The sequence below is a fragment of the Condylura cristata genome, unplaced genomic scaffold (genome assembly GCF_000260355.1).
Source record: "Condylura cristata isolate star-nosed mole 26May11 unplaced genomic scaffold, ConCri1.0 scaffold00015, whole genome shotgun sequence".
NCBI lineage: Eukaryota > Metazoa > Chordata > Mammalia > Eulipotyphla > Talpidae > Condylura > Condylura cristata.
Window position 1 is genome coordinate 8,336,156 of NW_004567116.1, and position 14,720 is coordinate 8,350,875.

Genomic DNA, 14,720 nt, shown 5'->3' on the forward strand with positions numbered 1-14,720 from the left:
ATCGAACTCATGCGGAAGTAGCTTAAGCTTCTTTGTGCTGTGCTTTAACCAGCTGCGCCACCAGGGAGGGCCCAGAAAACTTGAGTTTTAATTCATTCTCCTTCCTTTTGTGACCTTGGAAACATCACTTGCTTTCTTTAGGTCTGTCTTGTCAGTACAGCAAAGTGACTAATTTAAATCAGGGATTCAGAAATGCTGACTTAAGCCTGTGGATGGTGCTTGTGAACTATAGGATTATATGTAAAATGCTAATTGTTATGTGGACATTTTTCTGAGGGAAAGAGCATTAAATTTTCATTTGATTCAGAAAGAGGCTTGTGACAAAGATTAAGGACTATTTGGCTACCAGTCTTAAACTCTCACATTCTATTCAATCATCTATAAGGGCTCTGGAAACAAAAGTTTAGCTCATGAGGTATACTAGGGCAAGATAATGCCCTTGCTTTCTCCCAGATCGCATCAGGTTTTATTTTCACCATGACCTGAGGTAACTTGTTCTGGTGGGCGGATGTGAATCAAAGCATCCCAACAGTGTCAGAAGGGAGTTAAGAGTCACTCCAACCTCAGGCTCACAAGCCCTGAGGACAAACTGGCACCAGCATCCTAAAGGCCAATGCAAAGAGATGCTTTGATTCTGTGACCACCCTGCCTACTCACTTTATGAAGTGCTCCTTCCCCTAAATCCTATATATCTTCCCACTGGCCTGAAATCCGTCTGTCCCGTAGGGATTCATTGCTTTGGTTTTGCAACGTCTGAACATCCTGTGCAACCCAACTCCTTTGGGAAGAGACAAGACAGCCTGACTCGAATTAACTAAAACTTGTAAGTGGCCGGTGGGCCAGCAGGTAAAGGGCTGGAAGGGCATGTGGGAGGGATCAAGGTGCGAATGGCCAGACTGGGATCAACCTCAAGGACACAGGAGTCCAAAGCGCAGTTTAGGCGCTGTGCCTGCACACTTACATCACCTCTTCCGGGGAACAGAGCCAGAGCCAGGGCTCAAATTCCACCCGAAGGCGGAGGCGCGGAGATGGGGGCGCTATACTTCCAGATATTACACCTGTTCTAGGTCTGGGACCTGCGCCGGCTGGGCGCGCCTGGGCGTTAGCGCTCTGGGCCACGGTGCGGTCAGGTGCAAGCGCCACGCCGCTACCGGGTCTCCGCGTGCAGAAACAAACCCCAGCTCCGGGGCTTCTTTACCAAGGCGAGGTCTTCCAGCCCTTTCTGCCGCGCAAGGTCGCGCTACAAGCCCTGGCTCCTCCGCCACAACCACGGCAGAAGCGCCAAGGTCTACTCAAGTGCCCTCCCAGATCCTTCCGTCCCCCTCCACCCTTCCCCTCCTTTAGCAAGATGGCGGCGAGCGCACTTCCGGTGTGTGTCCTTAACGGTGCGTCCGGGTGGCTGCTGCAGGTGTCACTTAGTGGGTTCCAGCCTTGTTGCTGCGAGGGACTACGCGGGTGATGGCGGGCAAGCGGCTTGGCTGGGGCCGGGCGGCTCTGCTCCAGCTCCTTCTTGGCATGAACTTGATGGTGACGCCACCGACACAGGCCCGGAGCCTGCGCTTCGTTACCTTGGTATGCGGGATGGGGTCTCCAAAGGGGTCCCCAGGGCTGTTAGAGCCCAGGCCTGCGGTGGAGGGAAGGGCGGGGCTTGTGCTGGGGTCGGGGGTCCGGAGCAGGAGATGCTTAGGCGACCTCCCGCCCAGGGCGATGGAGGCCGGGACCCAGGATTGCTGCAGAGGCTTGGGTGTTGGCGGTGGGGGAGGAGGTGCAAGGGTGTCAGGAGTTCTGTGTCAGCGCACAGGTCGGATGAGTCTGCCCTGGGATAGGGATATTGCATGATTTAGAGATTCGCTCCTAAAGAAGCCGTTAGTGAGCCTTTTTTCCAGCTCCCATTCCCACCGCACACTGTATTTCTTGTTCTTTGCTTTCCTTTTCCGCACGACCTTTGGCTCTGTCTCCAGAGGCATTGCCTCACCAAGTTAGAATCCCTGGAACCTGGAAGGAATTACTGACTTCTGAGTTGGGATCTCTTGCAGTGGGTATTGTTACGGTTCTGCAGAGAGAACGTGAGGCTTCCCTCCCCATCATGGGACAAAGATGGGCCCGGCGTCACCGTCAAGGACGCCCCTCTGACCTGTGGGCAACCCTTTTTCTTTCCTCAGCTCTACCGACATGGAGACCGGTCTCCAGTGAAGACATATCCCAAGGACCCCTATCAGGAGGACGAATGGCCCCAGGGCTTTGGTCAGCTAACCAAGGTGTGTCAGAAGCCAGCCCTTAAGATAGACAGGGGTGAGCTTGGACAGCAACAGTGCCAAGTTTGGGATGTGTGGGATGTGTGGCTACAGCATATGGCCCCACTGAATTGTCATTTCCCACATGGGTGCTGACTTAGACCAGATATATTTTTTATAAAGATTTATTTATTTATGCATACAGAACTGGGGTGCAGGCCAAAGGTACAAGGACAGTGAGAGGATTCACCAGAGTCAGAGTGGGGAGCAGAACAGGTAGCTGTACTGAAATACATTGCTGAGGGGAGCAGCCGGTGGGTCAGGAGAGGTCTGCCGCGCCGTGTGGGTCACCTCCGGGGCTGGGGCTCAAACCCACACCAAAGTGGCTGTGGCCAGCTTGCAGTGCTGTGCTTTAACCCGCTGCGCCACCTGGGAGGGCCTCGACCGGATTTCTTAGCCTTACTTTCCTCTGTGCCCAGGACAGTGCCAAACACAGTCCGGCAGTTAATGGCTGCGGGGGTGGGATTAACCCACTCCTGCTTCTAGACAGGGGTGACCTTGGACAGCAACAGTGTCAAACCTTGTGGGACTTGGCAGTCACCCCTTCCCTCTGGACCTCTTTAACCCTTGAGTTTGCTCACAGGAGGGGATGCACCAGCACTGGGAGCTGGGTCAAGCTCTGAGGCAACGTTACCACGGCTTTCTCAACTCCTCTTACCACCGACAAGAGGTGAGGCTGGGTGCTCCAGGGGCAAGGGGAACGGGTCTCTGTGCTCAGAGAGCCCGAGGGCAAGTCTAGCGCTCTGACCTTCCTCCTGCTCTTACAGCTATAGGACAGGACATGCAAGAGCTGTCTGGAACACAGCCCTGAGGCTAAGTTGCCTGGGAACGGGCAAAAGGTACCAGACTTCAGGACTTGGCAGAGTCGCTCTGACTCTGAAGTAGCTCATGCTTCCCATTCAAGATGCGTAGGGCCCAGCGCTGTGCTGGCACTTTATGTAGTGGGCACCACCCAGGTAGTTTTATCTCTGTGGGGCTTCGAGTGTCGTGATGGGAAGCCACACGCACAGGGCAGGGCAGGTAGAGGGGCACGTCAGGGAGAGTGGAGAGTGTGCTGGCTGCCCTGGGGCCTCTTCCCCACTGCAGCGGTGGGGATAACTGTTCTCTGGTGACCACTGTCCAGCCGCGGCTATCTCCAGTTGCTGGGTGTATTGTTCCCTTGCTTGCCAGCTCTATCCTAATCTTCCCCACAGTTTCCTCTTTTTCCACAAGTCATTATCTCTGATCCTATCTGTTCCCCTCTCTCCGGTCTCTCAGCCAGTTTATCAGTGTAGCTGACAGTTTTTGCCCTCAAGCACCATGTCTGGATAGGGAGATACATGTTATAAAGCCAAACCAGGGAGCCTTTAGACTAGGCCCTTTGGATTGGGGGTGCTATCTGAATCAGGGTCGCCCCCCACCACTCCCCCTGTGGGGACAGCTGGCCCCTTGTGGGGTGCTACGGGCCTTTGCTGGGAAGAGGGATGGGGAAGGCCAGATTGGGGGACAAGGGCTAGGTACACGATGGCTTTACCGTTTGCTTGGTGACCATCGCCAATAGGTAGGTTACTGCCCTGGGGCCCGCTGAGGGGCCAGAGCTCCCCAGCCCCCTCGTGCTGGCCACACGCTTGCTGCCACCCCCACAGGTGTATGTGCGGAGCACAGACTTTGACCGGACGCTCATGAGCGCCGAGGCCAACCTGGCTGGACTCTTCCCTCCCAGCGGAATGCAGCGCTTCAACCCAAACATCTCTTGGCAGCCCATCCCCGTCCACACTGTGCCCATCACGGAGGACAGGGTGAGACTGGCCGGTCCTGGGCTGGAGGTGAGAGGAACAGCCCTGGCCACGGACCTGTGACCCGACTCCCCTCTGCCTCTGCCTCCCCGCGTCGGTCTGCAGCTGCTGAAGTTCCCACTGGGCCCGTGCCCGCGTTATGAACAGCTGCAGAATGAGACCCGGCAGACGCCAGAGTATCAGAATGAGAGTATTCGGAACGCAGTGAGTGGGGCTAAGGTCAGGGTCATCACTCGTCCTTTCCCCCCACCTGGGGCGGGACTGACGCCCTGATCGCTTCTCATAGCACTTTCTGGAGATGGTGACCAACGAGACAGGCCTTCCAGACCTGACGCTGGAGACTGTCTGGAATGTCTATGACACGCTCTTCTGTGAGGTGAGCCCATTTAGTGTCCACAGTGTGACCGCTCCTCCCTCACCTCAGCAGGTGACCAGGATGAGTAAGACGCAGGGCCTGGAGACCACCCCGGGGGGCGGGGGGGCCAGGCCCGGCCTCTTATGAAACCAGGGAACTTCCCTCACGGGTGAAAGAGGACTCAGAGTGGGAAATGGTTTGTTCATTGTCAGCAGTTCCTGCTGCTTCCCCCGGAGCTCTCGTGGCGTCCAGCTCCATTCTGCTGCATCATGCTTTTGATGCCTGCTGTCCTGTGTCCTTCCTCCTGGCTGTCCTGTGCGCCATGTCTCTTGGTCTGGTCCCTTGGGCTTCCCGGTTCTCTTTCTCCCCCTCCTGCACGCACCACACACACGCACGCACCACACGCACGCACACCCAGGCACCCTCCTGCCCGGGATGAGCACTGCCCGGGGAGAGGCTCCGGCGTAGGCCTGGGATTTAACCTGCCTGCTGTACACAGCAAACACATGGGCTGGTCCTGCCACCCTGGGCCTCACCCCAGACCATGCAGCGTCTGAGCCAGCTAAAGGACTTCAGCTTCCGCTTCCTCTTCGGGATCTACGAGCAGGCAGAGAAGGCCCGACTTCAGGGCGGTGAGTGACAAAGCCAGTCTGTCACTCCCCTCCTCGGGGCCCTCCAGCATCACAGATCTGCTCTTGGGGGCTCCTTGCGTACTTCCTCCACAGAATGCTCTCTGTTCTTCAGAGCCAGGTCCCCCTATTCATCCCATTAGCTCCCCAGCCTCCCCACTCCCAGAACACAGCACAGTGGTTGCTGTACGAGGGACTGGTCAGGTTTGCGTGCTGCTTTTCTGCCACTTGTAAGATCCACCCTGGCCAGAAGACTGTCACCCCAATAAACATTCACCCCTAGAGAACCACTGGGGCCTGATCCGAAGGAAGGCTGAGTAGAATACATGCCAGTCCCGAGCAAACACCCAGGGGGAGCCGTGTCGACCTTCAGGACACCCTCGGTAGAGCGCCCTGGGGTGCCCACTGTCTGGTGTGTTCTCAGGCTTCCCGTACTGTTCTTACGAGTCTGATGCGGGCGGGCTCGACGGCTCATTGTAAATGGGCAGGTTTCTACGTCTGCGTCGACATAGAATGGTGCCCTGTTTGGGCTCGCTCTGTCCATCTGAAATGTCTTAGTGGGCAGGGAGCTGTCAAGTTCAGGCAGCTGCATGGGACTCATCCCCAGAACCAGCAGAGGGTGACAAGCCTGTGGTCAGAAGACAGGGACGGCTGTCGCCACTCATTCCGGGGACTTTCCTCCTCCAGGAGTCCTGCTGGCTCAGATACGGAAGAACCTGACCCTGATGGCCACCTCTGCCCAACTCCCCAAGCTGCTGGTTTACTCTGCGGTAAGCTGCCCGGGACCCAACGTGCTGACGTGCGGGGAGCCCCCTCTCCTGTCAGTGCCAGGGCGGGGCAGAGCAGTGCTGAGGGGGGCCCCTTCTCCCTCACAGCACGACACCACCCTGGTCGCTCTGCAAATGGCGCTGAATATTTACAACGGCAAACAAGCCCCCTATGCGTCCTGCCAGATGTTTGAACTCTACCAGGAGGACACCGGGTGAGTGGTGCTCCAGCCGTCTGCCCTCAGGAGGGAGCTGGCGCGGTGGCTGCGGCGCGAGGCTCTGGGTTACGGGCCTGGTGAGCCGCCCCATCGTGCCGTCTTGCTCCCATCCTCCTCAGGAATTTCTCCGTGGAAATGTACTTTCGGAATGAGAGTGACAAGGCCCCCTGGCCACTCACCCTGCCGGGCTGCCCTCACCGCTGCCCACTGCAGGACTTCCTCCGCCTGACAGAGCCCCTTGTGCCCAAGGATTGGCAGCACGAGTGCCAGCTGGCCACTGGCCCTGCAGACACAGGTGAGCTGCCGCCTGCCTCTGTGCTTGGCAAGTTCCGGCTGTTTCAGGCACACGCGCAGGTCGTGAGAGAGCTGGCTCGCCTCCAGCCACCTCGCAGCATGTCCCTGGACAGTTCCGTTTCCACCTGGAGACCATTTCACACGTCCTCCCTACGCCTCCTCCCATCCCCTCAGGGGATCTCTGCCTCCTGGTACCGCTGAGGTAATACCAGCAAGCAGGCCAGAGCCGCCTCCTCCCACCGCCAGGCCTTCCAGCTTCGGGCCTGAGCCATTACTGAAGGCCAGCGTTCTGGGTAGATTCTAGGTCCACCTCATCTCACCACCGCAAGGACCCCTGGCATCTCAGTCCCATCTCAAGCGCCCAGTACATTTTCAGCTACCACCTTCCTCCAGCTTCCTCTTCGTTTCTCTGTCCCATTGCGAATGGAATCCTTCCAAGTCACAGAGATGCTGCTTGGCTTCCGGGCTGCCCATTCAGACTCTCACTATCCTGCTCTGGTCACCCACTTCCTTGAAGCCACTCTTGTCCGGGTCCCATGACCAGCCCTTGGCAGCATGACATAACTGGCCGCTCCCCGCTGGAAGGCTTTCTTGGCGCCTGTGGTTTCTCTCTTAATTTATAGGCAACTCTCTTACTGGCTTTTCCTTCCCCCCAAACAGTGGCTGCCCCAGGCCGCCTCCTCATGCCCTCTCAGGATTTCTTATCCCCCTCTGCTGAGCAGAGGCTCGTGGAGTCACTGCCTCTTGTCTGAACCGCAGCCTCACACGTGTAGCTGCCGACTTGCCGGCTGGGATAGTGTGTCTGCAGCCAAGTGCTTGTGCCCCCACATCAACCTTCCTCCAGCCTTCTCTGTCTTCGAAACACTGGGGCACTGCACAGGCTGCACAGTGTAACTAACCCTAGGAGTTGTCTGCATGCCCTTTTTATTTTAATATTTTATTTTTACATGATTTGTGCCTTTTCCCACCTCAGTTGGAATCCCCGGGGGCTTCCCATCACCAATTCACCTGTGTGCCATCACCATAGTCCCGTGCACTCCCCCTGCCACTCCCCACTCTACCCCCGTAAAATGTCTGTGGTATATAGTTGTTCTTTATTATTATTATTTTCCCCCCTGGTCCTTTATGTTCCTGCTATGAGTGAAACCATCCATGTTGCTCCATCCATGTTGCTGCAAAAGGCCATGCCCTTTCTCCTAACCCCCACCCAGCCCGCCCGTAGGTGCTGACATCCCGGCATCTGTGCCTGAGCCACTCAGAAGCTTCTCATGTTCTTCCTGACTCTCTTCATACAGTCTCCCAGCATAGCAGCTAGGCGAGTAAATCACTTCACACCACCAGCCTTCCCAGAATCTTCGTCACAGCCCTCACCTTTGGAGTGAATTCCAAGTTCTTCCCCAAGGAACCCCGGGCCCTCCTTGGTCGCGTCCTGTCCCCCATCCGCTGCCCTCACTTACTCCGTCGAGACTGACTTTCTGCGAATCTTAAGAGCGTGCCAGGCTTCCCACAGGACGGTCTTTGCATTTGCTTCCTCTCCCCTCATCCCCAGCGACAAGGACATTTCACTGAGCTCTTGCTAGGTCTCACTCAGCGACCCCAGGCCTTTGTTCAGACGATCACTTCCTTGCTGAGGCCTTCCCTGACTGACCGGCCTCTCTGTTGGTCTGTTTTACTTTGTAGCATTTGTCACTAACATACCCTTCCTCTCGTTTGCTCTTTCTACTGGCTCGCGCCCCTAGAATTGAATCCACAAGGGCAGAGGCCGACCCTGGCACCTGTGTGTGTCCCCATTTTAGCCCAGCACCTGGCATGTGGTCGGCACTCAGATGTTCATTGAATGGACACTGACATGACCTTTCTCTCTCCCGCCCCTCTCTGTGCCCAGAGGTGATCGTGGCCTTGGCCGTCTGTGGTTCCATCCTCTTCCTGCTCATAGTGCTGCTCCTCACCGTCCTCTTCCGGATGCAGGCCCAGCCTCCTGGCTACCGCCACGTCGCAGATGGGGAGGACCATGCCTGACAGCCACTCAGCCCCCTTCCCTCTGCCTCCTAGGGGAGGTGGGCTGGGCCCTTGCTTCTGACTGTTGCTGCTCCCCAGCCTGGGACAGGAGCCCCTGGGTTGGGGCTTCCTTTGATGACGTACATGAACACGTGGGGCTCAGCGTGGCCTCCGGCACCTGCCCACTCGGCGCTCTCGTGCCTGACGTTTACCAAGCCCTGTGCTGGCCCCTGGTTTTCCCTAAACAGGATCTGCCTCCACCATGCTCCTATGGACTAGAAATGTAGACAAGGATTCAGGTTTCACTGTAGACCTGCGCTGAAAAAGGCTGGAGGCGTCGGGGCTTGGTCCGCCATGCCCCCACCAAACCCTGCTCCTGCTCTTCCAGCCTGGAGTCTTGGCAAATGGCTCAGAGGACAGCCTTGCCGCTCAGTGCTTATTTCAGCAGGAAAAGCTGCACAACATTGGGGGTACAAGCGTTGGCCACCAAGAGACCAATCACCCAGCAGCTAGCTGGACAAGTGTTTCTGTGTGGCAGAGGCCACCACTCATCAGACCTGAGGCTCTGGCGTCAGTCAGCCCCACAGCTGGAGCAGCTGGGATGGGGGCTTGTACTGGGGGGGCGTGGGGAGGGGCCAGTGATTGTGGTCTGGAGTCAAGAAACTGCTATCCCCCAGCTGGGCTGGGGTCTCCAGGAAGCTAGACCACTCTGACCATGGACTAGGAACGGGCTGAGGCAGCTTCTAGAGAATGAAAGTTTGGGACTCTTAGTGCTGTTTCTGTGCCTTTTCTTCATTTTGGGGCCCCAGGGAGCCACCTGGCTGGTCACTGCTGGAAAATCCACTCAGAAGCTTAGTTGGGTTTGTTTTTTTTAATTGGCCATGTCCACAGTGAGCACACATCGACCACTCCCGGATCACCCTGCCGCTGCATGTCAGAGGAGAGGGGTACTTGACTCCGGCTCCCAGCTAGATAAGGCGGGGACCCGGGGCAGCTGGGTCTCCCACCCGAGAGGTGTCCGGAGCTGGGCTCAGAGCAGTGCCATGTCCCGGTCCCAGGTGTCCCACGCCAGTGTCCCTGCTCCAGCCCTCCACTCGGGTCCTTCTGGCCCTGTGACAAACAGCCGTCTCCTCTCACAGGACTTATTCTCTTGTGGCTCCAAGCCCGGGCTTGGCCCGCACCTTCATTAATGCCGCTCATCCCCAAATCCCAGCTTCCTCACGGCTCCAAATGAGAATGTGGTAACCTAGGAGAAGTGAGACCAGTCTGACTCGCATCTTCCATTATCACTCTGACAGCATGGGGCTGGCCCAGGACTTGGTGAGGAAATACCAGGAAACTGGACAGCAGCCAGCACTGCCAAGACCAGGAGAAAGCAAAGCAGTAGAGGGCTTAGGCCAAAGGACCACGGTCACCTGTTTAAAGTGTCACCCTGGGCTGCACGTGGCAAGGCTGGCTGAGGTTAGCCTGCACTGGACCTCGGGAAAGAGGGACAGGCTTGGCCAGTCAGAGACAGCCAGCATCACTCACCCATCGCAGAGGCCAGTGTGTCCCCCACAGGACTGAACTCATTAAGCTGCAAAGGCAAGGGGGCGAGCATAAGGAGGGGGAGGGAGTCGCAGAGACAGATGGGCACATTTCTGGTCAATAAAGTAGGCTGGATCCCTGTTTCCTCCCATCATTATTCACGGGCCCAAGCCTCACCGAAATGATACCAGAAGATTCTGGGTCATAGAGTTGATACATCATCTTCCCAGAGCTTCCATCAAACACATCAATCGTCCTTAATTCATAGGGGGTACAACTTCTGAAATTAGGATCTGGGTATCGGCCCACAACAATGAGGTTGTACCGGGGGTGCCACGTTGCCTAGGAGATGGACAGGTCAGTCACCAGAGTAAATGCAGTCACTGTGGAGAGGCGGCGAGGTTACCCTTTGCCACCAGCGGTTGTTAATACAATCACCAGCGTTCAGTAATGGAGGCAAGATCAAGTGACTCTTAAGAACGGTTTGCAGTTGCCCATTTTGAACCCCAAGTGGCCTGTCTGGACCTTAGGACACTTTCAGGTCTTCTCTCTTTTGTCTTCCCTGGGGTCAGTGAAACCCACTGATTCATGGTTTCACATCAGCCCGACCCAGAAATTAACCGAAGAGGTATGCCTACAGCAAAGCAAGGAATCCCTGGGAACAGGCCAACGAGAGATGTCCGTTCCGAAGTAAGCCGCTGCGACCCTCCTCCGTGCTCACGAGTGACGAAGAGTTGCGTATAAAATGGATAATGGCCCAAAACTTGGGGGCAAGTGTATTCCTCATGACCCCACTTGAAACAATCTGGCTAATCCGGGGTTTTTCCAGGAAAGTGCTAAGAAGCTTTGAAGGAGGAAAGACGACATTAGCAGCGAGGAGGAAGTGGCATCTGGTGGTTTGGAACTCAGTACCAGTCACACCTGGAGCTGCTGGTTGGCCTGGCTGCATACACAGTGGACACAAGCCCGGGTGACAGGGCTGGAATGTGGTTGCGGGAGCGTGGCCCCTTCGTCACTGCCCACTGTGTGCTGCCCCAGCGTGGAGTTTACCTGCCAGATACTGTTACTCCCTCACTGCAGGCGAGGGAGCTGAGATCACAGTTCAGAGGACTGAACCCCTCCACACCGGTGTCCGCCCCGACACTGACCAGAGCAGCATTGGGAGTACCTGGAGGTCTGCAGAAGGGCCGTGGTTCTGGAAAAGAACGTGGGTAGGGCCACAGAGGTGGCAGGGTAGCTGGGCGTGGGCAGGAAGGAATCACCAGACCTGAACACCATAAGCCACGGGAAGCGAAGACAGAAGGCGCTAGGGAGAATCTGAGAAAAGTCGGGGGAGCAGACCTATTTCTTTTACTGGAAGCCACCTAAGCCTGCACGGTGGAACTAGGAAGGCGAAGTTCGTTTCTGGAAAACTGCACAGGGAGCAGGAGCGGGATCTGAGCAGCTGCCCTCACCTGACATCAGGACTGGGCTAAAAAAATAGCTCAGGAAAATAGTTTCTCAGAGAGACACACAAAGACCCAACAGAATGGGACTGCAGGGGTGGGTCAAGGAGCAGAGAGCCCCAGGGGAGAAGACTGGTTTGTGTGGGCCAGGAAGGGACCTAGGATTTGGGCGTCCCCACTGCCGTCTCCCCACTCAGGCAAACCTTGATAGTCCAACCCATAGTCACTGCTCCCCCCCACTCACCTTGATGGGTGTCAGGTGCTGGAACTGGCGGTGGGGGTGCGGGATCAAGCTTAGGGGGTGGTCCCACTGGGAGGCAGAGTAAACCCGGATCTCACTCTTCTGATCCGTGGTCAGGAGCCGGGTGCCATCGGGACTGAAATAAGCTGCAAAAGGGAAAAATAAGCTGAACTGAAGCAATCTCCAGCCCCCCATTGTCCTGGCTTTCACAGGCCTTCTCTTGCAGGGGCACCCCTCCACACAGGGATGGAAGGGAGTTGCTGAATGGCTGTGGAAAAAAAAAAACAGTCTAAACACTCAGCAGCCTTGGGGGTGGCCAGGACAGGCCCCCGAGCGCCTGTCAGCCCAGCCGGTGCTCTCCAGAGAAAAGGTTTGACCAGGTAGCAGCTAAACGTTGGGGGAAACCCCCACGTGGTGAGCGGGCCAGGTGGGCAGGAAGGGCGCCGTCTGCCATGGCATACCTGAGTTGACACCCTGCGTGTGCTGCAGCGAGGAGAGGAAGCTGGACTTCCCTCTGACCTGGCGCAGGTCCCAGATCTTTACCGTTTGATCCACAGAGGCTGTGGCCAGGATCCAGTCACAGCATGGATTCAGGGCTACGTGCGTCACTTTCTTTTTGTGCATTTTCAGATTCCAAAGCTGCAGGAGGAGCTCGGTTCAGGCGGGGGCACAGACTGAGACTGGGGGAAGGAGGGAGAGGGAGGGCCTGGCCCAGAGGACGCACCTCCTTGCCATCCATGTTCAGCAGGACCACGTGCCCCACACTGTCTCCTGTGACCACCACTCGGCTTTTGGCAGACACATCCAGGCTGCAGAACCAGAGGCTGGAGGGAGAGACCTTGCTGTAAGCTTCTCGGGGACAGGCAAGGTGCATTTTTTCCACTATGGCAGCTCCAGTCTAACGCGTAGTATTCAATGCTTATTTTGTACAAACAATAGAAAGGTTGATCAACAGTGGCAGGTCACTCCCGGGGGGCCACGTGGTCACCCCGACCTCACCCAGGGCCCAGCACCAGATGCAGCACAGCTTCCAAGGCCCTTGCTGTGCAGCAGCCAGTCCTGCCCAGCACCTCAGTGGCCCTCGCCAGCTTCATGGGCTGCCCCCGGCTCACGTCCATGATGGCAGAGTCCCCATAAATACTGACTGAACCAGTGAGTAATGCCTTGCCAAGGAGTTTTAGCAGCGAGGAGCACTCAGACAGAAGGCAGGGAGCTCCGAAGTTCGTCCAGTTACTGCCGGGCCCAAGATCCTTAGCTAGGAAAAGCTCCCGAAGCGCAGAACATCAGGCACGTTCCCGGTGAGCCTGCCGCCTACAGGCCCGGCTGCTCAGAGGCTTGGTCGTTGCTATCCCTGCAAGCCACCCTTTGGGTCAGAAAAGGTGACAGGCCACACAGGCATCACCCAGCTCTGCTCCTCAGAGTTGGCTAGAAAGGAACTTCTGCCCTCTTCTGAGCAACTTGGGGAAAAAGCACACACAGAAAGGACAGAAAGCTCTTGTCCCTCCAACCACTTGGGGACAAGGTGGAAAGGGGTTGGGGGCTCCTGGTCCCCAGCAGCGTGGCTCAGATTCACATTTCTTTTCTCCCAGATGTACCCTTCTCTGTGCCTGTGGCATCCCCCGTGAAGATCTGTAAGAGCGAAGGTTTCCTGCGGAAGAGTAACCTGGAGCTGAGCTGGCTCAGCCCCGTGTCCTGCAGGCTTGTGAATGTCTCCCCATTGTGGGGTCACCTCAGACGCTTAGGGGCAGGCAGAGGTGGATCTCTGGCTAAAAATCAAAGTGACAAGTGCTCTGTCATTTCTCCAGGCAGTGTCGATTGCCCTAGAGACGTTATTCTGCCCATTTCCATTCCCATCAAGAAACTGGTCGAACCCAACGAATGTAGAGAATAAGGCCACAAGTTCTTTACGTGGTTTTCTGGCCAACACCACGTTGGCTTGTCTGTGGGAATCAAGGTCCCCACAGAGAGAGGAGTGACCCGGAGTGCTAACGCCCTCCCCGTGCTGAGATGGGCTGGGGAGCACACCGTCCCACAGCTACACCCCGCCTGGACCAGCATCAGAGCAGCTGAAGAAAGAGTATGGGAAAGAGAGGGGAGGGTGGGAAGTGGGGTCACCTCCCGCATGCCAGATCCGGGTCAAAGCAGCGGGATCTGGGTTTCCGCACCAGGACCACACACCAGCCCTCCCCTCCTGCTGTAGCTGCTCACTTGCAAGTGCTCGAGCTGGTAAAAACACGAAGAGTGTGGCCTTGGAAGTCTTGCAGCCTCGTTGTTCCCTCCATGGAGGAGGTAAAAAACTGGTTGGCATTGACAGGATCAAACTTCATCCCTGTGATGCTCCCTCCAGCTCCGATCTAACGGGAGGAAGAAAAAAGCCCAGTGGCCCCGGGAAAAGCACACACCTGCAGCCTTCACCCCAGTTCTCAGTTCACTCGGCACAATCCCCCTGAGACCTAGTGAGGGCCCCGTGTGCACTAGAGCTTGATCCTCTCGGCTGCTGAACATTCTGTTGGGTGCATGGACGGTCTGTGTATCCCATATGTCTTTAAAGAAACAATTTTGCAGTCAGCAGAGGGCTTTCAAGCCATCTAAGACTTGAAGACCAAGATCCAAAAGGAAAGATGAGCAGAAAAACAGATCTGGCATTTGGATGCTTCTTTTCCTCTTGAGAATTCACAGATAGAAAGCTGTGGCTTGGAAGTTAAAAAAAAAAAAAAGGCAGAGAAGCTGAGCAGCTGAGCAGAAGTCCTCACAGGACAGGAGAGACAAACACTGAAATTCAGCCTTGCCAGAGAGTCTGGGAAAAGTGAGCTTTTAGTCAAGATCCTGGACACTCTAGAAATAAGAACACACTAGAAATAGACCATCCTTAGCAAAGACTAAAGTCTAGTTTCAGGCATGCCGACCTCTAATCAGATGAAGACAATGTGTTTCCACCCAACTTGCCTGTTATACAATAAAAAATAGACCTAACGTTTACAAGGACAAAGGATTCAAATAACATTTTTCCAAAGAAGATATGCCAATGGCTAGTTCAGCATTATCAATTTGTAGGGAAATGCAGATCAAACCACAATGCGATCCAATTTCATACCCACTAGGATGGCTATAATCAAAAAGACGGACAAAAACAAGTATTAAGGGCCTCCCTGGTGTTGCAGGGGTTAAAGTCTCAGC

The 14,720-nt window shown here is 56.0% G+C and overlaps 2 protein-coding genes across 3 annotated transcripts in view; one reads left to right on the forward strand and one right to left on the reverse strand.

The window, feature by feature from the left end:
• Positions 1–1,269: 1,269 nt before the first annotated feature.
• Positions 1,270–9,100, forward strand: ACP2 (acid phosphatase 2, lysosomal). The gene is made up of 11 exons (XM_004682843.2): positions 1,270–1,572; positions 2,163–2,258; positions 2,878–2,964; positions 3,920–4,072; positions 4,175–4,273; positions 4,356–4,445; positions 4,924–5,056; positions 5,741–5,823; positions 5,929–6,035; positions 6,158–6,333; positions 8,218–9,100. Exons 1-11 carry the CDS (start codon positions 1,459–1,461, stop codon positions 8,349–8,351), a joined length of 1,272 nt encoding a protein of 423 aa, XP_004682900.1. The 5' UTR covers positions 1,270–1,458; the 3' UTR covers positions 8,352–9,100.
• An 81-nt stretch (positions 9,101–9,181) lies between these two features.
• DDB2 (damage-specific DNA binding protein 2, 48kDa) overlaps positions 9,182–14,720 on the reverse strand; it is a 9,106-nt gene continuing 3,567 nt past the window's right edge. Inside the window, exons 4-10 of one of the 2 annotated variants that reach the window (XM_004683563.2) lie at positions 13,752–13,897; positions 12,268–12,367; positions 12,005–12,182; positions 11,547–11,689; positions 10,035–10,199; positions 9,861–9,906; positions 9,182–9,576 (exon numbers count right to left, since the gene is read on the reverse strand). In XM_004683563.2, coding sequence (XP_004683620.1) covers positions 9,527–9,576; positions 9,861–9,906; positions 10,035–10,199; positions 11,547–11,689; positions 12,005–12,182; positions 12,268–12,367; positions 13,752–13,897 — 828 coding nt within the window. In that variant the 3' untranslated portion in view covers positions 9,182–9,526. The remainder of the gene's footprint in view (positions 9,577–9,860; positions 9,907–10,034; positions 10,200–11,546; positions 11,690–12,004; positions 12,183–12,267; positions 12,368–13,751; positions 13,898–14,720) is intronic. The other variant, XM_012725432.1, reaches the window with a different exon arrangement.